Here is a 27,227-nt window from a genome sequence, read left to right as displayed (position 1 = left end):
TGTTCCTGATGAGAAGATGAAGGCTGCCTTTCGAGGCCTAACAAGAGGAAGAAGGCTCGTAAAACTCCACTGTGATTTCAACACGGACAGATGGCAGGATCTGCTCAACTTCCAGAGGAACTCTCTTTGAAGTGTTAAACGAACTCTCTCTGAAGTATTTCACAAACTCTCTTCCAACTATTTGGTAACCGAGGTCAACGCTATTTACGACCCGCTGCCCTCTTGAAGTCGCTGTGGTCAGGAGACGAGAGGGGTTATCCATTGTCCTCCAACACCTGCCCCAGCTGGATCCAGGAAGAGCCCAAGCCCGAGAAATCCTCTTCTTGGTCTTCAAAGCGACCAAAAACAATGACTGTTTTACATACCGTATTTTCCGCACTATTAGCCGCACCTAAAAACCACAAATTTACTCAAAAGCTGACAGTGCGGCTTATAACCCGGTGCGCTTTATATATGGATTAATATTAAGATTCATTTTCATAAAGTTTAGGTCTCGCAACTACGGTAAACAGCCGCCATCTTTTTTCCCCATAGAAGAGGAAGTGCTTCTTCTTCTACGGCAAGCAACCGCCAAGGTAAGCACCCGCCCCCATAGAAGAGGAAGCGCTTCTTCTTCTACTGTAAGCAACCACCCGCCCCCGTAGAAGAAGAAGAAGCGCGCGGATATTACGTTTCATTTCCTTTGTGTGTTTACATCTGTAAAGACCACAAAATGGCTCCTACTAAGCGACAGGTTTCCGGTTCATGAAAAGACGCAATCTCTCCATCCGCACACGGACTACTATTTCACAGCAACTGCCTAAAGACTTTCAAGAAAAGCTGGCTACTTTCCGTGCATATTGTAAAAACAAGATAGCTGAAAAAAAGATCCGGCCAGAGAACATTATCAACATGGACGAGGTTCCACTGACTTTTGATATTCCTGTGAACCGCACTGTGGATACAACGGGAGCACGTACGGTGAATATTCGCACCACAGGGAATGAGAAGTCATCCTTCACTGTGGTTCTAGCTTGCCATGCTAATGGCCAGAAACTTCCACCCATGGTGATATTCAAAAGGAAGACCTTGCCAAAAGAGACCTTTCCAGCCGGCGTCATCATAAAAGCTAACTCGAAGGGATGGATGGATGAAGAAAAGATGAGCGAGTGGTTAAGGGAAGTTTACGCGAAGAGGCCGGGTGGCTTTTTTCACGCAGCTCCGTCCATGTTGATATACGACTCCATGCGCGCCCACATCACGCTGGTTTTTAATATATTATTAAAGTTTGACTGACCTATCTGACTGTTTTTTTGACATTCCCTTTAGCGCAGTTAGATGCGGCTTATAACACGGGGCGGCTTATAGGTGGACAAAGTCTTGAAATATGCCGTTCATTGAAGGCGCGGCTTATAACCCAGGGCGGCTTATGGTGCGGAAAATACGGTACTTCCCATTCCTGCTGTGACATGTGTTGGTGCGTGAACATTGAACATCTGAATAAAAGAGGAGACGAAAACCTTCTTCGTCAGAGCGTGGTGCAGGACTGTACAGGGAGTGCAGTGGCCATGTCTCTCCTCAATATTGAGTCCAAATTGAATTCTGTCTCTGTTTGATTCATTGCCTTTTGTCTTGTTTAATAGATGTCCTCAGTGTTTGAACGTGACAATGACACATAGAATGGACCTGCTATCCCCGTTTAAATAAGAAAATCGCATTTCAGTAGGCCTTTAATTAGTCTCTTAGTCTGAATTGATTCCGAAATAATGTGATGCACCCTATTCAGATTTATTGTAATGCATCTGCACATGCTAATTTATGCAGAGTTGATTTACTACATTGTAGAATAATTGTAAAAACCTTAATAAAAGTGGTATAGGAAAATAAAACACTGTACTTTAATCAAGTGATTATTTGGCGTACCTCTATGGAGCCTGTGTATCACTAGTGGTACAAGTTTGAGAATCACTGGTCCAATTAATTAAACTAATAACTATTACGCACTGTGGACATTTCCACTTACAAATAATGTAAGTGTGACCACTTTTCAGAATGAATATAAATCACTTGTTGCCCACATACTAAGTTTAATTTCGGTTCTTATGTTTTATATAGACAATATATAACACACTGGACACCACCAGGGTGCGTTCAAAATGGCCAGGCAATTTAGTTTAACCACTGAGGTTTTTTTTAATCCATTCCTAAAAGACATTATCATATTTTTTGAAAGAGTTGGTGACTTATGGTTGCAACTGATAAGAAGTGGTTGTTTTTTTTTCATTTAATTTTTATTGACATCCAGCATCAGACATTCCTATCCATTACATCATATTTACATACATCATATATCTGTTGTCTGCCCTAAATGTCAAAATGTGTTTTTGTTTATATGCCAACGATGCCACTCCACCCCACTCCCCAAAAAAGAAAGAAACAGCAAGAAAACAAAATGATAATATTTACAGATAAATCAATAAAATAAAATAAATAATACATTAATAATAATAATCAGAAATAAAATATAAGAATATAAACAAATAGTAAACAATAATAAATAAATAAAAAAATTTAAAAAAAAATATAGACATATAACATGGTCACTACTGTCTAGTTTCTCTTGTTATATTCTTATTTTACTGTTATATTTTCCCAAAAAACAAAGAAACAGCAAGAAAACAAAATGATAATATTTACAGATGAATCAATAAAATAAAATAAATAAAAAATAATACATTAATAATAATAATCAGAAATAAAATATAAGAATATAAACAAATAGTAAATAATTAATTAATAAATAAATAAATAAAATAAAAAAATAGACATACAACATGGTCACTACTGTCTAGTTTCTCTTGTTATATTCTTATTTTACTGTTATATTTTCCCAAAAAAGAAACAGCAAGAAAACAAAATGATAATATTTACAGATAAATCAATAAAATAAAATAAATAAAAAATAATACATTAATAATAACAATCAGAAATAAAATATAAGAATATAAACAAATAGTAAATAATAAATAAATTTAAAAAAAATATATATAGACATATAACATGGTCACTACTGTCTAGTTTCTCTTGTTATATTCTTATTTTACTGTTATATTTTTATTCTCATTGTTGCTTTTTATTTTTATTCTTATTGTAATATTTTTCTATTTTGTTTCCATTTATACCCCCATTATTTACTTTTTACTTTTTAAATTCGATCTCAATTTTAATTTTCCTGAGGGAACTCTCCTGAAGGAATCAATAAAATACTATCTATCTATCTATCTATCTATCTAGGAAGTAATCTTATTTTTATTTTTTTTGACAGTACAATCACTAATTTGAGAAATTAAAATCAGGCTTATGGGGCGTGACACAATTGACCAAGTTTTCCCAGTATGAAGTAAATTTCTCCAATTTATAATGAATAAAAGCAGTTGTCTTCTCCATTTTATATACGTCCATTGTGATTGATTGATTGATTGATTGATTGATTGAAACTTGTATTAGTAGATTGCACAGTACACATACTTGCCAACCTTGAGACCTCCGATTTCGGAAGGTGGGGCGTGGGGGCGTGGTCGGGGGTGGGGCGGGGCGTGGTTGGGGGCGTGGTTAAGAGGGGAGGAGTATATTGACAGCTAGAATTCACCAAGTCAAGTATTTCATACATATACCCGGTATATATATATATATATATATATATATATATATATATATATATATATATATATATATATATATATATATATATATATATATATATGTATGTGTGGGAAAAAAAATCACAAGACTATTTCATCTCTACAGGCCTGTTTCATGAGGGGGGGTTCCCTCAATCATCAGGAGATTTTTAATGGGAGCATTCACATACCATGGTTTATATAGGGCACAGAGTGGGTGGGTACAGGCTGGCGTAGGGGCGTGGTGATTGGCTCATGTGTTACCTAGGAGGTGTTTCCGTCTGTGGCGGCATGCTGTTACAATTTCGCTGCGCTTGTTGAGGGATGACAGGTCTGGACGGTAAATAATAAACAGTTACAATACACCTTACAATAGTGGTAATAAAAGATGCAACCTATGCTTGAAAGAGAAACTGTTTATTATTTACCGTCCAGACCTGTCATCCCTCAACAAGCGCAGCGAAATTGTAACAGCATGCCGCCACAGACGGAAACACCTCCTAGGTAACACATGAGCCAATCACCACGCCCCTACGCCAGCCTGTACCCACCCACTCTGTGCCCTATATAAACCATGGTATGTGAATGCTCCCATTAAAAATCTCCTGATGATTGAAGGAACCCCCCCTCATGAAACAGGCCTGTAGAGATGAAATAGTCTTGTGATTTTTTTTCCCACACATACATATATTGCGCTCTACTACGGTATCGAGCACTATTTTTTGGATAACCTTATTAAGACATATATATATATATATATATATATATATATATATATGTCTACATCCTGAAAATATGCAAACAAAACTGTGTTTAGATAATTGATGCTTCAAACTTGCATAAATAAATATTAAGGAATATAACATAACTTGGCTTCTGAGAGTTTCAAAATGTAATGAATAAAATGCTAAAGTTGTTGATAAACAAGCAATTATTTTAATAATTAAATATGGTCATTTTAAATGAATTATTATGATAATTTAAAATAAATTATTTCAAATATGTTTATTTTAATGTATAATTCTATGGCTGGATGTAATAAGGAGTCACAAAAAAATACAAATAAAAATACAATTAATTTTGATGTTATTAGCAAAATATAGTAAACGTGTATTTAGTTGTTTTTTTTAAAATTAATAAATATATTTATTTTTAGGTAAGATAAACATAATAATACAATTTATCTCTAGTCTGGATGATTTAGTTCTTGTCACCCTGTTGTCCTCCCGTCATGAAAAAAGGATGTCCTCACTCAGGTCCGCATGGAGCTGGAGGGGGGCGTGGCTGCCAGCTCCGGCTGAAAATCGGGAGATTTTCGGGAGAATATTTGTCCCGGGAGGTTTTCGGGAGAGGCGCTGAATTTCGGGAGTCTCCCGGAAAAATCGGGAGGGTTGGCAAGTATGCTAAATGGTAACACCCCAATAAGTTTTTCAACTTGTTTAAGTCGGGGTCCACGTAATCAATTCCTTCCATTGCGTCAAAGTTGGGCTCTCCTGGGATATCCATTTCCTATTAATGGTCTTTTTACAACAACAAAAAAAGCAACTAATAAAATATTAAGCCTGTTTGACGGAACAATATTGTCGTACGACCCTTTTCATTTGTCTTCCGCATATTCTTCAATACCGCCGCCAGATGGCAACAGCGTGACGTCATGAATGCTTGGATCCGGAAAGAACCGCCACAGAAGAAAAAAAAAAGGCGGAGGTTAGACGTTAGAAGGCGAAAGTAAAAGGCTTCAAACGTGCGCTTGGTGTGTTTGCTGGAATCCAAAATGTTGAAAGAGTTGGTGAAAGAGCGACTGATGACGTCAGCTGATGAAATATTCGCGCTGTTTGAAAGCACGATAGCGACGTACGAGGAGGAACTCTCACGAACAAAAGAGGAAAACGAGCGACATCGTCAACAACTGCAAGCTGTTTGCAAGACTCTACAAATCAAAGGTAAATTGACTATTGTTTTACTTTCAACGCACCTTCTTAACTCAAAAACTCAAACATTTCCGTGTAAAAACGCGCTTGTAGTCATACAAAAGCGATAGGTGGCGCTCTACCGCCGTGACATATATTTTACCAACAGTAACCAATCAGATTAGGTATATAGTACTAAAATATAGTTGATAGTAGTTGTTGGACGTGTTGGATCTATTTAACATTCTTCCATGCGTTCATTCCTATGGAATAAACATTTAACAATGTATCCACTAGAGGTCGCTGTTCTGGATCTCAGATGTTTTAAAGCAATATATATACAGGTAAAAGCCAGTAAATTAGAATATTTTGAAAAACTTGATTTATTTCAGTAATTGCATTCAAAAGGTGTAACTTGTACATTATATTTATTCATTGCACACAGACTGATGCATTCAAATGTTTATTTCATTTAATTTTGATGATTGGAAGTGGCAACAAATGAAAATCCAAAATTCCGTGTGTCACAAAATTAGAATATTACTTAAGGCTAATACAAAAAAGGGATTTTTAGAAATGTTGGCCAACTGAAAAGTGTGAAAATGAAAAATATGAGCATGTACAATACTCAATACTTGGTTGGAGCTCCTTTTGCCTCAATTACTGCGTTCATGCGGCGTGGCATGGAGTCGATGAGTTTCTGGCACTGCTCAGGTGTTATGAGAGCCCAGGTTGCTCTGATAGTGGCCTTCAACTCTTCTGCGTTTTTGGGTCTGGCATTCTGCATCTTCCTTTTCACAATACCCCACAGATTTTCTATGGGGCTAAGGTCAGGGGAGTTGGCGGGCCAATTTAGAACAGAAATACCATGGTCCGTAAACCAGGCACGGGTAGATTTTGCGCTGTGTGCAGGCGCCAAGTCCTGTTGGAACTTGAAATCTCCATCTCCATAGAGCAGGTCAGCAGCAGGAAGCATGAAGTGCTCTAAAACTTGCTGGTAGACGGCTGCGTTGACCCTGGATCTCAGGAAACAGAGTGGACCGACACCAGCAGATGACATGGCACCCCAAACCATCACTGATGGTGGAAACTTTACACTAGACTTCAGGCAACGTGGATCCTGTGCCTCTCCTGTCTTCCTCCAGACTCTGGGACCTCGGTTTCCAAAGGAAATGCAAAATTTGCATGGTTGGGTGATGGTTTGGGGTGCCATGTCATCTGCTGGTGTCGGTCCACTCTGTTTCCTGAGATCCAGGGTCAACGCAGCCGTCTACCAGCAAGTTTTAGAGCACTTCATGCTTCCTGCTGCTGACCTGCTCTATGGAGATGGAGATTTCAAGTTCCAACAGGACTTGGCGCCTGCACACAGCGCAAAATCTACCCGTGCCTGGTTTACGGACCATGGTATTTCTGTTCTAAATTGGCCCGCCAACTCCCCTGACCATTTGGGAGGGTTGGCAAGTATGATATATATATATATATATATATATATATATATTTGGCCGGGGGCCGGTCTGTGTGTGTGTATATATATATATATATATATATATATATATACATATATATATATATTATATATATATATATATACATACACTGCGATGAGGTGGCGACTTGTCCAGGGTGTACCCCGCCTTCCGCCCGATTGTAGCTGAGATAGGCTCCAGCGCCCCCCGCGACCCCAAAGGGAATAAGCGGTAGAAAATGAATGGATGGATGGATATATACATACACACACAAATACACACACACACACACACACACACACACACACACACACACACACACACACACACACACAGCCCGGCCCCCGGACAAAATTGTTTTAACCCAATGCAGCCCCCGAGTCAAAAAGTTTGGGGGGTCCCTGTCTTACAGAATTCAATACAGGACTAAATTTGTCATATTTTATTTTCCACACAATGTATGTGATCTATAAAAACACAACCTGACGTGAGAAAGTTTTATAATTCGAGTACGTGCTCTCAGGAGACATGGCACGCAGCACACATATTCAGTGGTGACACGCTTTCAAATGTAAACTGGTGATGCTACAAAACCCAAAACCAGTGAAGTTGGCACGTTGTGTAAATGGTAAAGAAAAACAGAATACAATGATAAATAATAAAGACCGAGACCACCTGGGAGACGGCTCTTGGTTTTGTCCCGTCCTACTTCTACATTACTTGACCAAACCAACCGTACTAGCAGAGTAGAGATGTCCGATAATGGCTTTTTTGCCGATATTCCGATATTTTCCGACTCTTAATTACTGATTCCGATATCAACCGATACCGATATATACAGTCGTGGAATTAACACATTCTGATTCTGATTATTATGCCTAATGTTGTTTTGATGCCCCGCTGGATGCATTAAACAATGTAACAAGGTTTTTCAAAATAAATCAACTCAAGTTATGGGGGAAAAAAATGCCAACATGGCACTGCCATATTTATTGTTGAAGTCACCAAGTGCGTTATTTTTTTTTAACATGCCTCAAAACAGCAGCTTGGAATTTGGGAGTGCATGAGGAGCTTAAAATGGGCGGGGTTGGGGGTTGAGTTGGGGGGTGTATATTGTAGCGTCCCGGAAGAGTTAGTGCTGCAAGGGGTTCTGGGTATTTGTTCTGTTGTGTTTATGTTGTGTTACGGTGCGGATGTTCTCCCGAAATGTGTTTTGTCATTCTTCTTTGGTGTGGGTTCACAGTGTGGCGCATATTTGTAACAGTGTTAAAGTTGTTTATACGGCCACCGTCAGTGTGACCTGTATGGCTGTTGACCAAGAATGCCTTGCATTCGCTTGTGTGTGTGAAAAGCCGTAGATATTATGTGACTGGGCCGGCACGCAAAGGCAGTGCCTTTAAGGTTTATTGGCGCTCTGTACTTCTCCCTACGTCCGTGTACACAGCGGCGTTTTAAAAACTCATACATTTTACCGATAATTTAAAAGCATTTATCGCCGATAATATCGGCACCCCGATATTATCGGTAAGGCTGAAACGACGCGTCGACATAGTCGACGTCATCGGTTACGTAAATACGTCGACGCCATTTTTGTGCGTCGATGCGTCGCATATTTACGTCACACTACTGTCATGGCGGATCGCAAAGCAGACGGTGCGAGCGAGGGGAAAAAAGCACGCCAAAAGTCATCAAAAGTGTGGGAGTATTTCAAAAAACGGCCTAATAATGTTGTTGTATGCACACTGTGTCGAGCGGAAATGGCCTATCATAGCAGCACAACGGCTATGAAGGAACATTTGAAAAGAAAACACCCGACAGCGTTCTTGCCATCACCATCAACTAGTCAATCGTCCGCGTGAGTATACGTTGTCATCATTACACAAAAACATGAACGTGTCATTTGTATCTGCGTTGTAAATTCATAAACTAAAGCACCGTTTCGCTCTGAGAGGCGCGTTTGGCGTGCCTGTTCAGTGTTTACAAAGACGCGCTCCTCTTTAACGCTGTGGAGAGGCGGGGCCGGCGAGCGAGTGGCGAGGCGGGGCGCGCCGGGAGCGACGCCGCAATCGTGCCCAGGTGCGTGATCCGCGCACCTGGGCACGATCATCCAATCTCCTCTCGCTGAAGAAAAGGGGAGCAGCAGAGAGAGAGGGAAGAGAGACTGGAAGGAGCCAGAGTGAAGCTGACGTGGAGCGAGAGAGGAGGAGAGCCAGAGACAGAGGACGACGAGCGAGCGAGGAAGAGGAGCTGAAAAGCGAGGAAAGAAAGAGAAAAGAGTTGGAAGAGAAAAGACTTTGTGTAAAATTAAAAGATTGTAAACCTGGCAAAGCCGTCTGGCGTTCAGTCTGTCGGTCCTGAAAGAACCCCACGGCACAAGACGTGTCACAAACGCTAACGTTAATTAGTTGTGCAAATACCTTTTACAACATTAACAGTTACATATACTATGTACAAACCAACAATTAACTTTCACTTTAATCTTACTATCATTGTTGTGTTACTAAGCAAAATAAGCAATACTTTTACTTTTATTGAAATGTTTACACTGTTGTTACAGAATATTTTGTTTTGCACTTTTTTGTATTGGATGTTTATCTTTATTTTTGCACATTTTAGCAAATAAGCAATACGTTTACTTTTGTTGAAATGTTTACATTGTTACAGATTATTTCCGTTTTGCACTTTTTTGTATTGGATGTTTATCTTTATTTTTGCACATTTTAAAGCAAAATAAGCAATACTTTTACTTTTGAAATGCTTATACTATTCCAGAATATTAAGATTTGCACTGGATGTTTACTTTTATATTTGCACATTAAAAAGCAAATAAGCTACTTTTAATTTTGTTGAATGTTAAAAGTTTTAAATGTTTACATTGTTACAGAATATTTTGTCATGTTGTTGTCAATGTTGACTGAGTGGCCATACTTTTTTTTTTTTTGTAAATAAAAGCCATGCCTTTTGAAAAAACTGGCCTACATTTATTTTTTCATCTTCATTTTAAATTTTAAAAAAAATCGGTAAAAGGAAAAATAATCTATAGATTAATCGAAAAAATAATAATCTATAGATTAACCGATTAATCGAAAAAATAATAGATAGAAAAATAATCGTTAGCTGCAGCCTTAATTATCGGACATCTCTATAGCAGAGCAAACGAAACGAGTACTTTAACCGAAACAAACACAACAAGTGTGACTGCACCGAGATATTACACGGCAGGCCAGAAAAACGCGAAAGTGATTTTGATTGAAGTTCGTTTGTGTTGCATTTGTCCTGCAGACGTCTATCAGCTGATTGGTCGTCAAGAAAAATGTCCAGCTCATTTGCAGGGGAGGAACTCGTCTTTGAATCAGGAGGATCCACATCCCCCCAACATTAAAAGGGAAGATGAGGTTCTCTGGATCATTCAAGAAGGAGTGTGTCTTCTAGGCTCGAAAAAGGCTGATCCCACCGACTTGCCACTGACTCTTGTCTCTGTGATGATTGAAGACCATGAAGACAAATCACTGGAGTCCTCACAGTTTCATTACGGTCCAAGTGAGGAAAACGGAGGGGAGAAACCTCCAAGTAGCAGCTCACCACAACACATGACAACAGAAGCTGATGGAGACCCCAGTGGAGGCTCACAAGCAGACAACTTCTTAGCTCCACTATCGGATAGTAAGGTCGACGACATGGACGCTGCCAGAGACCCTCTGAGCAGGGACGCAGGGACTCGCACTCACATTCAACACTCTGAATGCTCTCAAAACAAGACAGGTAAACTGAGTTTTCCCTGCTCTGCTTGTGCAAAAAGCTTTTCTTTCAAGAGCAGTTTGACCCGACACATGATACAACACACGGGAGTAAAACCTTTCGCTTGCTCAATTTGCGGTAATAGATTCTCTTATAAGGAAGTAATGCTATCACATATGAGAACGCACACAGGAGAAAAACCTTTTTGTTGCCCAGTTTGCGGTAAAAGATTCTCGCAAAGGTCACCTATGGTATCGCACATGAAAACACACTCGGGAAAACTATACCCCTGTTCAGTTTGCAGTAGAAGTTATTATTATAAGGCAAGTTTGAAAGCACACATGCAGTCACATGACAGAGAATTAAAATAGACCCTTTCTGCGATTGCGTCAAGTTATGTTAAATCAACAAATCTTCTGACTTTATGCGCAACCTTGAACCGTTTGTCCTGTCTTGTCAACTTCATACCTGCCAACTACTCCGGTTTTCCCGTAATTAGTACGGTTTTCATCAACCTATTCCGGGTTACGGTTGCAGTGATAAAAAATACGTTTTTTCATTAATTACATTTTTTATTTTTTATTTTAAGTTTTATACCGTATTTTCCGCACCATAAGCCGCCCTGGGTTATAAGCCGCGCCTTCAATGAACGGCATATTTCAAAACTTTGTCCACCTATAAGCCGCCCCGTGTTATAAGCCGCATCTAACTGCGCTAAAGGAATGTCAAAAAGACAGTCAGATAGGTCAGTCAAACTTTAATAATATATTAAAAACCAGCGTGATGTGGGCGCGCATGGAGTCGTATATCAACATGGACGGAGCTGCGTGAAAAAAGCCACCCGGCCTCTTCGCGTAAACTTACCTTAACCACTCGCTCATCTTTTCTTCATCCATCCATCCCTTCGAGTTAGCTTTTATGATGACGCCGGCTGGAAAGGTCTCTTTTGGCAAGGTCTTCCTTTTGAATATCACCATGGGTGGAAGTTTCTGGCCATTAGCATGGCAAGCTAGAACCACAGTGAAGGATGACTTCTCATTCCCTGTGGTGCGAATATTCACCGTACGTGCTCCCGTTGTATCCACAGTGCGGTTCACAGGAATATCAAAAGTCAGTGGAACCCCGTCCATGTTGATAATGTTCTCTGGCCGGATCTTTTTTTCAGCTATCTTGTTTTTATAATATGCACGGAAAGTAGCCAGCTTTTCTTGAAAGTCTTTAGGCAGTTGCTGTGAAATAGTAGTCCGTGTGCGGATGGAGAGATTGCGTCTTTTCATGAACCGGAAACCTGTCGCTTAGTAGGAGCCATTTTGTGGTCTTTACAGATGTAAACACACAAAGGAAATGAAACGTAATATCCGCGCGCTTCTTCTTCTTCTACCGGGGCGGGTGGTTGCTTACAGTAGAAGAAGAAGCGCTTCCTGTTCTATGGGGGCGGGTGCTTACCTTGGCGGTTGCTTGCGTAGAAGAAGAAGCACTTCCTCTTCTGCGGGGAAAAAAGATGGCGGCTGTTTACCGTAGTTGCGAGACCGAAACTTTATGAAAATGAATCTTAATATTAATCCATATATAAAGCGCACCGGGTTATAAGCCGCACTGTCAGCTTTTGAGTAAATTTGTGTTTTTTAGGTGCGGCTAATAGTGCGGAAAATACGGTACACGAAATCGCGTAACAACAATGACAATCGACACTGCTTCCCGTACCTTCCTATCGAGCCATTCCCAATGCCATGCGCGAGGCTATTTATAGCACCGCTGCCAAGCACGAGGCACCTGTTGCCCATTGTTTCCAAACGAGCGAACGATCGTGGAATCAGCCGGAGAAAAATCGCAAACGAGTCTTAAACCGAAAAGAAAACTGCAGTCATTCAGTGAAGAATATTCAAAAGCCTATCCGGGAATAATTATCCGTTCCAAAAAGGGTGAAAACTACGCGAATTGCACCTTGTGCAGACAAGATTTTTTCGATCGGACACGGAGGAATTAGCGATGTAAAAGACCACGTTGGGACAAAAAAACACAAGTCTAATGCCGTTGCTAAATTTGGATTTTAGCCACAAAAAGGTAATGACACCAATGTTATCTATTGGAATTGTTTAGTACTGTTATACTGTTAAAAGTGTTTATACTATTTATGCTTTCAAGTCCAAGTTGAAGAAATCTTGTTAAATGTTGACAGCATAACTACCAAAATACAGAAGTATGTCCTTAATATTTTTGCAGTGCTATTTCTGTTGAAAAGTTCAAATGATTACATTAGAGATGTGATGTGCCACTTTTCAAGTGTCTGATGGCTTAAATTCATTTTCATTAATGTTTCATATTTTGAATTCTTTTGAAAGGCTTACAAAAAAACTACATTTGAATTGTAATTCCATGCTATTGACAGGACTATTAATTTTAATGAAGTTAGCTTACCATGTTTACAGTATGATAATTGTGATAGAAATGTGAATTTTAGGCACAGAATATTTTTTACAATTGAACAAGGCAGTAGATTATACAAGCTTGGACAGAAAGTTAATAATGACACCAATTTTTTTTTTTATGGAATTGTTTAGTACTGTTTTACCATTTGTTTACTGTAAAAAGTGTTTATACTTTCAATTAACAAATTGAAGTCTTGTGAAAGGTTGACAGGATAACTGGCATTAACTGTCAAAATAATTTCAAACTATTGAAGTTATCTTACAGAATAAACATGTCAATCAACCCATATGATTTTTGCTGTAATATTTTTGTTTTGAAAAGTCACTGTGACTGATAGAAAAGTGATGGTTTTAGCAACATTTTAACCTGTCTGAATGCAATCAATCATTTTGCGTCGGCCTGAACCCCCCACCAGGACTTTGTCCTGGACCTACCGGGGCCTTCGGCCCCTGGACCCTGGCTACTAGGTTTTTCTGATTTCAAAAGTTGGCAGGTATGCAACTTCCCTGCGCATTATCGGCCAATCACCGTCATGTTTGCCAGTCAAATGTCTCATTTATCTGCGCTGAAACTCAGGCATCATCTGTTTAACATTCTAGCACACAGCTAAGCTGGCTGGCGTCCGTTACAGCAGTGTTTTTCAACCTTTTTTGAGCCAAGGCACATTTTTTGCATTGAAAAAATCCGGAGGCACACCATATCATTAAAAAAAAACTAAACTCAGTTGACAGTAAAAAGTCGTCGTCACCATTGTTGGGTATGACTTTAAACCATAGCCAAGCATGCATCACTATAGCTCTTGTCTCAAAGTAGGTGTACTGTCACCACCTGTCACATCACACCCTGACTTATTTTGACTTTTTTGCTGTTTTCCTGCGTGTAGTGTTTTAGTTCTTGTCTTGCGCTCATACAGGTAAAAGCCAGTAAATTAGAATATTTTGAAAAACTTGATTTATTTCAGTAATTGCATTCAAAAGGTGTAACTTGTACATTATATTTATTCATTGCACACAGACTGATGCATTCAAATGTTTATTTCATTTAATTTTGATGATTTGAAGTGGCAACAAATGAAAATGCAAAATTCCGTGTGTCACAAAATTAGAATATTACTTAAGGCTAATACAAAAAAGGGATTTTTAGAAATGTTGGCCAACTGAAAAGTATGAAAATGAAAAATATGAGCATGTACAATACTCAATACTTGGTTGGAGCTCCTTTTGCCTCAATTACTGCGTTAATGCGGCGTGGCATGGAGTCGATGAGTTTCTGGCACTGCTCAGGTGTTATGAGAGCCCAGGTTGCTCTGATAGTGGCCTTCAACTCTTCTGCGTTTTTGGGTCTGGCATTCTGCATCTTCCTTTTCACAATACCCCACAGATTTTCTATGGGGCTAAGGTCAGGGGAGTTGGCGGGCCAATTTAGAACAGAAATACCATGGTCCGTAAACCAGGCACGGGTAGATTTTGCGCTGTGTGCAGGCGCCAAGTCCTGTTGGAACTTGAAATCTCCATCTCCATAGAGCAGGTCAGCAGCAGGAAGCATGAAGTGCTCTAAAACTTGCTGGTAGACGGCTGCGTTGACCCTGGATCTCAGGAAACAGAGTGGACCGACACCAGCAGATGACATGGCACCCCAAACCATCACTGATGGTGGAAACTTTACACTAGACTTCAGGCAACGTGGATTTTGTGCCTCTCCTGTCTTCCTCCAGACTCTGGGACCTCGATTTCCAAAGGAAATGCAAAATTTGCATGGTTGGGTGATGGTTTGGGGTGCCATGTCATCTGCTGGTGTCGGTCCACTCTGTTTCCTGAGATCCAGGGTCAACGCAGCCGTCTACCAGCAAGTTTTAGAGCACTTCATGCTTCCTGCTGCTGACCTGCTCTATGGAGATGGAGATTTCAAGTTCCAACAGGACTTGGCGCCTGCACACAGCGCAAAATCTACCCGTGCCTGGTTTACGGACCATGGTATTTCTGTTCTAAATTGGCCCGCCAACTCCCCTGACCTTAGCCCCATAGAAAATCTGTGGGGTATTGTGAAAAGGAAGATGCAGAATGCCAGACCCAAAAACGCAGAAGAGTTGAAGGCCACTATCAGAGCAACCTGGGCTCTCATAACACCTGAGCAGTGCCAGAAACTCATCGACTCCATGCCACGCCGCATTAACGCAGTAATTGAGGCAAAAGGAGCTCCAACCAAGTATTGAGTATTGTACATGCTCATATTTTTCATTTTCATACTTTTCAGTTGGCCAACATTTCTAAAAATCCCTTTTTTGTATTAGCCTTAAGTAATATTCTAATTTTGTGACACACGGAATTTTGGATTTTCATTTGTTGCCACTTCAAATCATCAAAATTAAATGAAATAAACATTTGAATGCATCAGTCTGTGTGCAATGAATAAATATAATGTACAAGTTACACCTTTTGAATGCAATTACTGAAATAAATCAAGTTTTTCAAAATATTCTAATTTACTGGCTTTTACCTGTATATATGAAATACTTGACTTGGTGAATTCCAGCTGTCAATATACTCCTCCCCTCTTAACCACGCCCCCAACCACGCCCCGCCCCACCCCCGACCACGCCCCCACCTCCCGAAATCGGAGGTCTCAAGGTAGGCAAATATGATGTACTGTTACACTAAACAAATTACCTGCACATTCAATAACACGTTTATGCATTCAATTTCAATTATACTTATTTAATGTCAAATTTGTGCACTTATTTAAAAAAAAAAATGTTTTTAACGTGTCCCATTGATCCTCCATTCTCTTCTTCCTTATACAAAGCTGTTTTGCGCAATCTTCAGTATCACCACTAGATGACAACAATGCGACCTCATGAATCTACGGATAAAAACACCATCGAAGAAGAAACAGCCGGAAGTTATACGAGGAAGTAAAAAGGTTCAGTTAGCTTCAAGCGTGTTAAATAACATTCGCCGAAATAAATCATAACAATGTTGAAAGAGTTGGTGTCGGAGCGACTAATGGCGGCAGCTGACGACATTTTTGCGCTGTTTGAAAGAACGATTGCGTCGTACGAGGGGGAACTTTTTAGAATAAGAGAGGAAAAGGAGCGACATCGACAACAACTGGAAAATGTTAGCAAGAGTCCAATTGTGCTACAAAGTAAAGGTAAGTTTACTATCATTTGACCTTTAACACATCTTATATATAAATGCACACAACCCAACAGTAACAAGACGAAGTAACTACAGACTACCAAATGCGTGAAAATAGATATGTACGTTCTTTACGTCGTCCTCGTTCTTGCATTGGAATAATCATTGAACAATTTGTCCACCAGAGGTCGCTGCCCTGTGGTCTCTCCTTGGGATCTCTTTATACACCACTCTGATCTCATCTACTGTATAATTTATCATTTATATTTACTTATTTATGAAATATATGTTTTTGTTAACAAGTTAAAGGTGTTTAATGATAATGCAAGCATGTTTAATACATATAGTTAATATTGTTAAAAAATTAAAGGTGTTTAATGATAATGCAAGCATGTTTAACACATATAGTTAATATTGTTAATAAGTTAAAGGTGTTTAAAGATAATACAAGCATGTTTAACACATATAGTTAATATTGTTAATAAGTTAAAGGTGTTTAAAGATAATACAAGCATGTTTAACACATATAGTTAATATTGTTAACAAGTTAAAGGTGTTTAAAGATAATACAAGCATGTTTAACACATATAGTTAATATTGTTAACAAGTTAAAGGTGTTTAAAGATAATACAAGCATGTTTAACACATATAGTTAATATTGTTAATAAGTTAAAGGTGTTTAATGATAATGCAAGCATGTTTAATACATATAGTTAATATTGTTAAAAAATTAAAGGTGTTTAATGATAATGCAAGCATGTTTAACACATATAGTTAATATTGTTAATAAGTTAAAGGTGTTTAAAGATAATACAAGCATGTTTAACACATATAGTTAATATTGTTAATAAGTTAAAGGTGTTTAAAGATAATACAAGCATGTTTAACACATATAGTTAATATTGTTAACAAGTTAAAGGTGTTTAAAGATAATACAAGCATGTTTAACACATATAGTTAATATTGTTAACAAGTTAAAGGTGTTTAAAGATAATACAAGCATGTTTAACACATATAGTTAATATTGTTAATAAGTTAAAGGTGTTTAAAGATAATACAAGCATGTTTAACACATATAGATTCCTTTCTTTCATGAAGACAAGAATATAAGTTGGTGTATTACCTGATTCTGATGACTTGCATTGATTGGAATCAGACAGTGGTGCTGATAATGTCCGCATTTTCGAATGGAAGAGAAAAAAAAGTCCTCCTTTCTGTCCAATACCACATGAAAGTGGTTGGTTTTTGGCATCTTATTTGTCCAGCTTCCGTACTCCTTTGTATGCACTTTACAAGAAATACATTGTCGGCAAACTCCGTAGCTTGCTAGCTTGTGCACGCCAGCTTTCTGAGACTCTTATTTTGTTAGCGCAACTGTGCAGTCGGTCTTTGGAGTTTTGACGACAGGTACGGCGCCAGTGTCTGTTGAAATAAAGTGTTTCTCGCCTTCCAGTCGGTAATTTTAATGAGCTGGCAGCAGCCAGCGTCATCTCAGAAGACCCTCGGGTGCCGTGAATGTCAATCAAGTGACGAAAGTGACGTCATAGTGAAGATTTATGATCGCTCATTTTTAGGACTATTTTTTTAATGCCTGGCTGGTGATCGACTGACACACCCTCCGAGATCGACCGGTAGCTCGCGATCGACGTAATGAGCACCCCTGGTATAAAGCATGCGTTGTCATATAAATGTTGCATTTAGATAGAAATCTTCATAAAACATGCGCTCTGAAAATTAAGATGTATACTTTGATATCCAATTACTTTTTTTTTTAAAGTTCTTTGTGGCGCACCCAGGCTAATTTGGGGCCTTAAGAATAATTTATTTTAGAAGCTGCAACCCTTCCAAACCCCATTTCAAAAATTGTTCACACTTTTAATTTTTAGAGTGGAACATTTTTTATACTATTTGATGGGGATGCGATTCTTACGACAACTCCTAAATTAATTTAATTCAGATTCTTGGGGTTATTATTCGATTCAGAACCAATCCTCCATTCAAACCGATTCTCCAAATTATTTGATTTAGTATTGATTAGCTTGCAGTCATGCACTGACTAAATATGCTTGATAGTGATGGGTTGATGAGGCGTCATGAAGCGTTTCGACACATTGCAAAACTGTATTGATACTGTGTCGATACTGTGTCACTAAATACTGACATCTGCTGGACATTAAAAATCCCTACAGGCAACCTATGGACCGACTCAACTGACACTGATTTGATGCCCTAGTACAGGGGTCACCAACCTTTTTGAAACCAAAAACTACTTCTTGGGTACTGATTCATGCGAAGGGCTACCAGTTTGATACACACTTAAATAAATAAATATATTGTCATTTGTAAGTTACACGTAAGTGTGATTTAAACAAGAATAGCTAAATAAATACATTTATATATCAAATAAAATGGGTATTTCTGTCTGTCATTCCGTCGTACATTTATTTTTCCTTTTACGGAAGGTTTTTTGTAGAGAATAAATGATGAAAAAAAAACACTTAATTGAACGGTTTAAAAGAGGAGAAAACACGAAAAAAAATTAAAATAAAATTTTGAAACATAGTTTATCTTCAATTTCGATTCTTTAAAATTCAAAATTCAACCGACAAAAAGAAGAGAAAAACTAGCTAATTTGAATCTTTTTGAAAAAATTAAAAAAATAATTTATGGAATATCATTAGTCATTTTCCTGATTAAGATACATTTTAGAATTTTGATGACATGTTTTACATTGGTTAAAATCCAATCTGCACTTTGTTAGAATATTTAACAAATTGGACCAAGCTATATTTCTAACAAAGACAAATCAGTATTTCTTCTAGATTTTCCAGAACAAAAATTTTAAAAGAAATTCAAAATACTTTGAAATAAGATTTGAATTTGATTCTACAGATTTTCTAGATTTGCCAGAATATTTTTTTTAAATTTTAATCATAGTAAGTTTGAAGAAATATTTCACAAATATTCTTTGTCGAAAAAACAGAAGCTAAAATATTTATTATTCTTTACAATAATGAAAAAAAAATAATAACTTGAACATTGATTTAAATTGTCAGGAAAGAAGAGGAAGAAATTTAAAAGGTAAAAAGGTATATTTGTTTAAAAATCCTAAAATCATTTTTAAGGTTGTATTTTTTCTCTAAAATTGTATTTCTAAAAGTAATAAGAAGCAAAGTAAAAAAATAAATGAATTTATTTAAACAAGTGAAGACCCATCCATCCATCCATTTTCTACCGCTTATTCCAAGTGAAGACCAAGTCTTTCAAATATTTTCTTGGATTTTCAAATTCTATTTGAGTTTTGTCTCTTTTAGAATTAAAAATGTCGAGCAAAGCGAGACCAGCTTGCTAGTAAATAAATGACATTTAAAAAATAGAGGCAGCTCACTGGTAAGTGCTGCTCTTTGAGCTATTTTTAGAACAGGCCAGCGGGCGACTGATCTGGTCCTTACGGGCTACCTGGTGACCGCGGGCACCGCGTTGGTGACCCCTGCCCTAGTATATACAATAATATAAACCAAGTCATTGTATTTCATTTAGGATTATTTCATATCTTCATTTAAATAAAAATATATTTTTATCTTTTTTAAATACAGTCAATAAATAATGTGAACATGTATCATAACATGGATATCTAAGAGAACGTGTTGTGGATGATTGTGGACTGGGAATTTTTTTAATTTTATTTTTTTACACATTTTTATTAAAAAGAAAAAAGTTTTTCCGACGTATTACATTTTAGACGATTTCTCTTCTTAGTTATTATTTCTCCGGCTGTAGAAAAGACCCGCTCACAGGGCACAGAGGAGGCGTCAGTGCGACACAGTTCGCGTATCGGTCACGTGACCAAAACAGCTCATGATCGGTCACGTGACTTTCTAAAAGCGGTACGCGCACCGACACAGGGTTTTGCTCTATGAGCTCGACGCATGCGCCGATGCATCGGTGTTGCCGGACCCATCACTAATGCTTGATAAGCACTCCACACAAGTCAATAACGTCAACAAAGTTCACCTTTGAGCCTTCACACACAGCATAAAAAGATTGGTGGACAAAATTAGACAAAGAATGAGTGGCCTAACCCTAACCCCTTTCTCGTTGAAGAAAGTTGTACATGTAAACAAACTACGGTTAGTTCAAGGACTGCCAAAATTAGTAGGACAAAACGGCGCTCGTCAAATACTCTCATCAGACAATCATGTTTAAAGGGGAACATTATCACCAGACCTATGTAAGCGTCAATATATACCTTGATGTTGCAGAAAAAAGACCATATATTTTTTTAACCGATTTCCGAACTCTAAATGGGTGAATTTTGGCGAATTAAACGCCTTTCTAGTATTCGCTCTCGAAGTTGTGACGTCACATCGGGAAGCAATCCGCCATTTTCTCAAACACCGAGTCAAATCAGCTCTGTTATTTTGCGTTTTTTTCGACTGTTTTCCGTACCTTGGAGACATCATGCCTCGTCGGTGTGTTGTCGGAGGGTGTAACAACACCAACAGGGACAGATTCAAGTTGCACCAGTGGCCCAAAGATGCCAAAGTGGCAAGAAATTGGACGTTTGTTCCGCACACTTTACCGACGAAAGCTATGCTACGACAGAGATGGCAAGAATGTGTGGATATCCTGCGACACTCAAAGCAGATGCATTTCCAACCATAAAGTCAAAGAAATCTGCCGCCAGACCCCCATTGAATCTGCCGGAGTGTGTGAGCAATTCAGGGACAAAGGACCTCGGTAGCACGGCAAGCAATGGCGGCAGTTTGTTCCCGCAGACGAGCGAGCTAAACCCCCTGGATGTCTTGGCTCACACCGTCCCTTATGCCACCGAAGATGATCAAGAGAAGAATATCGACCCTAGCTTCCCTGGCCTGCTGACATCAACTCCAAAACTGGACAGATCAGCTTTCAGGAAAAGAGCGCGGATGAGGGTATGTCTACAGAATATATTAATTGATGAAAATTGGGCTGTCTGCACTCTCAAAGTGCATGTTGTTGCCAAATGTATTTCATATGCTGTAAACCTAGTTCATAGTTGTTAGTTTCCTTTAATGCCAAACAAACACATACCAATCGTTGGTTAGAAGGCGATCGCCGAATTCGTCCTCGCTTTCTCCCGTGTCGCTGGCTATCGTGTCGTTTTCGTCGGTTTCGCTTGCATACGGTTCAAACCGATATGGCTCAATAGCTTCAGTTTCTTCTTCAATTTCGTTTTCGCTACCTGCCTCCACACTACAACCATCCGTTTCAATACATGCGTAATCTGTTGAATCGCTTAAGCCGCTGAAATCCGAGTCTGAATCCGAGCTAATGTCGCTATAGCTTGCTGTTCTATGCGCCATGTTTGTTTGTGTTGGCTTCACTATGTGACGTCACAGGAAAATGGACGGGTGGTTAAAATCAGGCACTTTGAAGCTTTTTTTAGGGATATTGCGTGATGGGTAAAATTTTGAAAAAAACTTAGAAAAATATAATAGGCCACTGGGAACTGATTTTTAATGGTTTTAACCCTTCTGAAATTGTGATAATGTTCCCCTTTAATTGTTAGAAATCCCCCTGTTTATATTAAAGGGGAACATTATCACAATTTCAGAAGGGTTAAAACCATTAAAAATCAGTTCCCAGTGGCTTATTTTATTTTCGAAAAAATGGCGGATTGCTTCCCGATGTGCTCCGAGAGCAAATATTTAATTCGCCAAAATTCACCCATTTAGAGTTCGGAAATCGGTTAAAAAAATATATGTTTTTTTTTCTGCAACATCAAGGTATATATTGACGCTTACATAGGTCTGGTGATAATGTTCCCCTTTAAGGAGGGCCTCCTACAGAAACCCTATTAAAACAAAGAATATATTTTTTCCCCCCATCTTTTTCTATTTTCATACTTTTTTGAAACATCCCCAGGGAGCCACCAGCCACTCTAGAGCCGCAGGTTGCAGACCACCGTTCTAGTCAAAAGTCCAACTGCTGAATTTTGTACCAACTGCAATATTTAAATGCTGGACTTGGGAAGACCCAAACGTTACAGTAACCAAGACAAGACCTAACAAACACTTGTATAATAATGTCAATGTCATTTGTCGACAAAATGGGCTTACATACATGCAATCATGACTTTTTTTTTGTCAGGCTGTACTAAAAAAAACAATATAACAAGTGTGAACACACTCTGAGGTGGGCATTGAGACAAATACTTTCCAATATATTACAAGGGACGGTAGAAGTAAATGCAAGTGGTCATGACTAAGGCTGAAACGACGCGTCGACGTCATCGGTTACGTAAATACGTCGACACCGTTTTTATGCGTCGACGCGTCGCATATTTACGTCACACTGCCGTCATGGCGGAGCGCAAAGCAGATGATGCGAGCGGTGCGAGCAAGGGAAAAAAAGCACGCCAAAAGTCGTCAAAAGTGTGGGAGTATTTCAATAAACGGCCTAATAATGTTGTAGCGGCGAACAGCTGTCTCGTCAGCTGACGCGCGAGCTCGCAACCGTGGCTGTTTAGCAACCAGCCAAACCCCACTTAATAAAATTATATTTTATCTTAGAGCACATCCGCATCCCTATTCACCTAGGCAACCCCAGGAAATGTATATAATTCGGCATTATTTCGGCCAGTCGGCTTATATGATCAGAGCCGATCGTTCACGCGCAGGTATAACGCGGCGCGTTCCCGTCTCATCTGCTGGTGCGCGAGCCCGGTAATTAGACAGCTTTGTCAAATCAAGGTGTACAAAAGACGCCAGCGCAGAGTGGAGAAAGGTTTAGTTCATTACAGATAACCAAGAGTTGTGCCAAAAGTATGTAAGATTTAATATTTCTCTTTGTGGGTGTGGCGCACCTGTTGCGCTGGTGAGATTGGCGGGGGGTTGTGTGCATGTAGCGTGCTTAGTCTGGAGGCTTAATACACACAGTGTGTTATGTAACTGTTGTTTAGTGTTGATATTCTTTGCTTAGTTTGATAAATGTTGGAGCAGTTTGCTTCATCAGGAGGGTGAAGTCGCTCAATTTAAAGTGTTGGATTTAACTGTGTTGGATCATTGGCTGCTGGTGAGGGCATAGAAAAAGGGGCGTTTTTCTACCAGTAGACAGCGTTTAAGATTGAGTGTTTCACTGCTAAATTAATAATATATTTATATTGAATATGGATTTTAAATATGTATCTAAATAGGTGGTTAATTGGTTAGGTATTTATGTATTTGCATATTGGGTTTTCTGTTGCATTTATCTATTGTGTTTCTGGGTTTAAATGTATTTTATATGTATCTTGGTGCATTTATGTTGAGACAATTTATTTAAAATCTGTTTTAACTTAAAGGGAAAAGATGTGTCCATTTTCTTACACTTGTTTAATGGTTAAGAGTTTGATAGCCTAATTAATAGTTGTAAATTATGGGATTGATAATTGATTGATTTTTTACAGCATGTTAATCTTGTGGTGTTTTGTCCTTAAAGGTTTTTCACCTACTAAAGAAGCTAAAGGCTACTAAAGGCTACTAAAGACAGCTAAAGAAACTAAAGTCTACTAACACTGCTAAAGACTGCTAAAAAGACTAAAGAAGAAAAAAGAAGCTGTTTCTTCGTTGGAAAAACTGTTGCAAACTAAAGGAAAATAAAAGGAAAAAGTAACTACGGTCTGGTCTTTTGAGTGAAATCCAGAAGCCACATTCAGCATTGGTACATCCCTTCAAGTGTGGGATAAGCACAGCGAAAAAAGCCAAACACTTGACAGTTGTTGAATGCACACTGTGTCGAGCGGAAATGGCCTATCATAGCAGCACAACGGCTATGAAGGAACATTTGAAAAGAAAACACCCGACAGCGTTCTTGCCATCACCATCAACTAGTCAATCGTCCGCGTGAGTATACGTTGTCATCATTACACAAAAACATGAATGTGTCATTTGTATCTGCGTTGTAAATTCATAAACTAAAGCACCGTTTCGCTCTGAAAGGCACGTTTGGCGTGCCTGTTCAGTGTTTACAAAGACGCGCTCCTCTTTAACGCTAATGTTAATTAGTTATGCAAATACCTTTTACAACATTAACAGTTACATATACTATGTACAAACCAACAATTAACTTTCACTTTAATCATACTATCATTGTTGTGTTATTAAGCAAAATAAGCAATACTTTTACTTTTGTTGAAATGTTTACACTGTTACAGAATATTTCGTTTTGCACTTTTTTGTATTGGATGTTTATCTTTATTTTTGCGCATTTTAAAGCAAAATAAGCAATACTTTTACTTTAGAAATGCTTATACTATTGCAGAATATTAAGATTTGCACTGGATGTTTACTTTTATATTTGCACATTAAAAAGCAAATAAGCTACTTTTAATTGTGTTAAATGTTAAAAGTTTTAAATGTTTACATTGTTACAGAATATTTTGTCATGTTGTTGTCAATGTTGACTGAGTGGCCATACTTTTTTTTTTTTGTAAATAAGTCATGCCTTTTGAAAAAACTGGCCTACATTTAATTTTTCATCTTCATTTTAAATAAAAAAATAATCGGTAAAAGGAAAAATTATCTATAGATTAATCGAAAAAATAATCTATAGATTAACCGATTAATCGAAAAAAATAATCTATTGATTAATCGATAGAAAAATCATCGTTAGCTGCAGCCTTAGTCATGACTGAAGTCTGTGTTTGTGTTGCATTTGTCCTGCAGACGTCCAGCAGCTGATTAGTCCTCAAGAAGAACATACTCTTCAGCTGTGGGGCCATTTGGAGCCGGGCCCACTGCCCTCCCACATTAAAGAGGAAGAGAAGGACATCTGGGTCAATCAGGAGGGAGAGTGTCTTCGATGGCTGAAGGAGGCTGATCTCACTAAGTTGCCACTGACTGGTGTCTCTGTGAAGACCGAAGACCATGAACAGGAATCACAAGCAGACAACTTCTTAGCCCCACTGTCAAAATGCAAAGACACAGCATCCCGTTTTCCTGACAACACCCGAAAACTTTTCAGTGATACAGATCGTGAAGGTGATTTGAGGACTCACACTGACAACAAACACTCCGACTGCTCTAACAAGAAGACGGATAAAAAACATTGGACTTGTACAGTTTGTGATAAAAGCTTTTCTAATAAGGGTCATTTAAATCGACACATGATGACACACACAGGAGAAAAACCTTTCTGTTGCCCAGTTTGCAACAAGAAGTTCTCACAACGATCACCTATGGCATCACACATGAAAACACACTCAGGAAAACAATATCCCTGTTCAGTTTGCAGTAGAAGTTATTATTATGAGGCAAGTTTGAAAGCACACACGCGGACACACCACGGAGAATTAAAATAGACCCTCCGGGACTTTCCGTGTGGTTGAGATTGCGTCAAGTTATGTTGAATCAACAAATCTTCACAAATGATGCGTGGCCTTTTCACTTTGTCCAGTCCTGCCTACTTCCCTGCACATCCTGGCCAATCACTGTCATTTTGCCAGTCAGATTTGTCATTTAGCTACGCTCAAACTTGCACGTCATCTGTTTAACATTTTAGCACACAGCTAAGCTACTCGGCATCCGTTATAGTAACAATCTCAACCAACCGCCAACCAGCCAGTCTTTGGAAGTATTGACATAAAGCATCCTGCAGCTGGTAATAGCAGAGTGAAAATGCATGTTCCCACCTGTAGTGAAAGTTATTTCAGAGTTGCTAAGATAGTTCAAAAGACCACTTAGTCAATGTCTGTATGAACTTGTAAGAAAATAAACATGTCTGTTGAGGATGCATTTCCTTTTTTAATTCACCATATACCGTATTTTCCGCACCATAAGGCGCCCTGGGTTATAAGCCGCGCCTTCAATGAACGGCATATTTCAAAACTTTGTCCACCTATAAGCCGCCCCGTGTTATAAGCCGCATCTAACTGCGCTAAAGGAATGTCAAAAAAACAGTCAGATAGGTCAGTCAAACTTTAATAATATATTAAAAACCAGCGTGATGTGGGCGCGCATGGAGTCGTATATCAACATGGACGGAGCTGCGTGAAAAAAGCCACCCGGCCTCTTCGCGTAAACTTCCCTTAACCACTCGCTCATCTTTTCTTCATCCATCCATCCCTTCGAGTTAGCTTTTATGATGACGCCGGCTGGAAAGGTCTCTTTTGGCAAGGTCTTCCTTTTGAATATCACCATGGGTGGAAGTTTCTGGCCATTAGCATGGCAAGCTAGAACCACAGTGAAGGATGACTTCTCATTCCCTGTGGTGCGAATATTCACCGTACGTGCTCCCGTTGTATCCACAGTGCGGTTCACAGGAATATCAAAAGTCAGTGGAACCTCGTCCATGTTGATAATGTTCTCTGGCCGGATCTTTTTTTCAGCTATCTTGTTTTTACAATATGCACGGAAAGTAGCCAGCTTTTCTTGAAAGTCTTTAGGCAGTTGCTGTGAAATAGTAGTCCGTGTGCGGATGGAGAGATTGCGTCTTTTCATGAACCGGAAACCTGTCGCTTAGTAGGAGCCATTTTGTGGTCTTTACAGATGTAAACACACAAAGGAAATGAAACGTAATATCCGCGCGCTTCTTCTTCTTCTACGCGGGCGGGTGGTTGCTTACAGTAGAAGAAGAAGCGCTTCCTGTTCTATGGGGGCGGGTGCTTACCTTGGCGGTTGCTTGCGTAGAAGAAGAAGCACTTCCTCTTCTACGGGGAAAAAAAAGATGGCGGCTGTTTACCGTAGTTGCGAGACCGAAACTTTATGAAAATGAATCTTAATATTAATCCATATATAAAGCGCACCGGGTTATAAGCCGCACTGTCAGCTTTTGAGTAAATTTGTGGTTTTTAGGTGCGGCTAATAGTGCGGAAAATACGGTACTTGCAAATGAGCAGTTTTCTTTTGGAAACTTCCACGTGGAATG

At 38.9% G+C, this 27,227-nt stretch overlaps 1 protein-coding gene across 2 annotated transcripts; it reads left to right on the top strand.

Annotated features, from left to right (window-relative positions):
• Nucleotides 1-5,356: 5,356 nt before the first annotated feature.
• Nucleotides 5,357-25,881, top strand: LOC133575258 (uncharacterized). Of its 2 annotated transcripts, XM_061927863.2 has the most exons (3): nt 5,357-5,602; nt 10,318-10,797; nt 25,028-25,881. In XM_061927863.2, exons 1-3 carry the CDS (start codon nt 5,434-5,436, stop codon nt 25,660-25,662), a joined length of 1,284 nt encoding a protein of 427 aa, XP_061783847.1. In that variant the 5' UTR covers nt 5,357-5,433; the 3' UTR covers nt 25,663-25,881. The 2 variants fall into 2 exon arrangements, 1 of the variants encoding a protein (XP_061783847.1); XR_012049362.1 differs by lacking the exons at nt 5,357-5,602; nt 10,318-10,797 and adding an exon at nt 15,987-16,353.
• The last annotated feature ends 1,346 nt before the right edge of the window (nt 25,882-27,227 follow it).

The sequence above is a fragment of the Nerophis lumbriciformis genome, linkage group LG03, assembly GCF_033978685.3.
Source record: "Nerophis lumbriciformis linkage group LG03, RoL_Nlum_v2.1, whole genome shotgun sequence".
Lineage (NCBI taxonomy): Eukaryota > Metazoa > Chordata > Actinopteri > Syngnathiformes > Syngnathidae > Nerophis > Nerophis lumbriciformis.
This window is presented reverse-complemented; position numbering and strand designations above follow the sequence as displayed.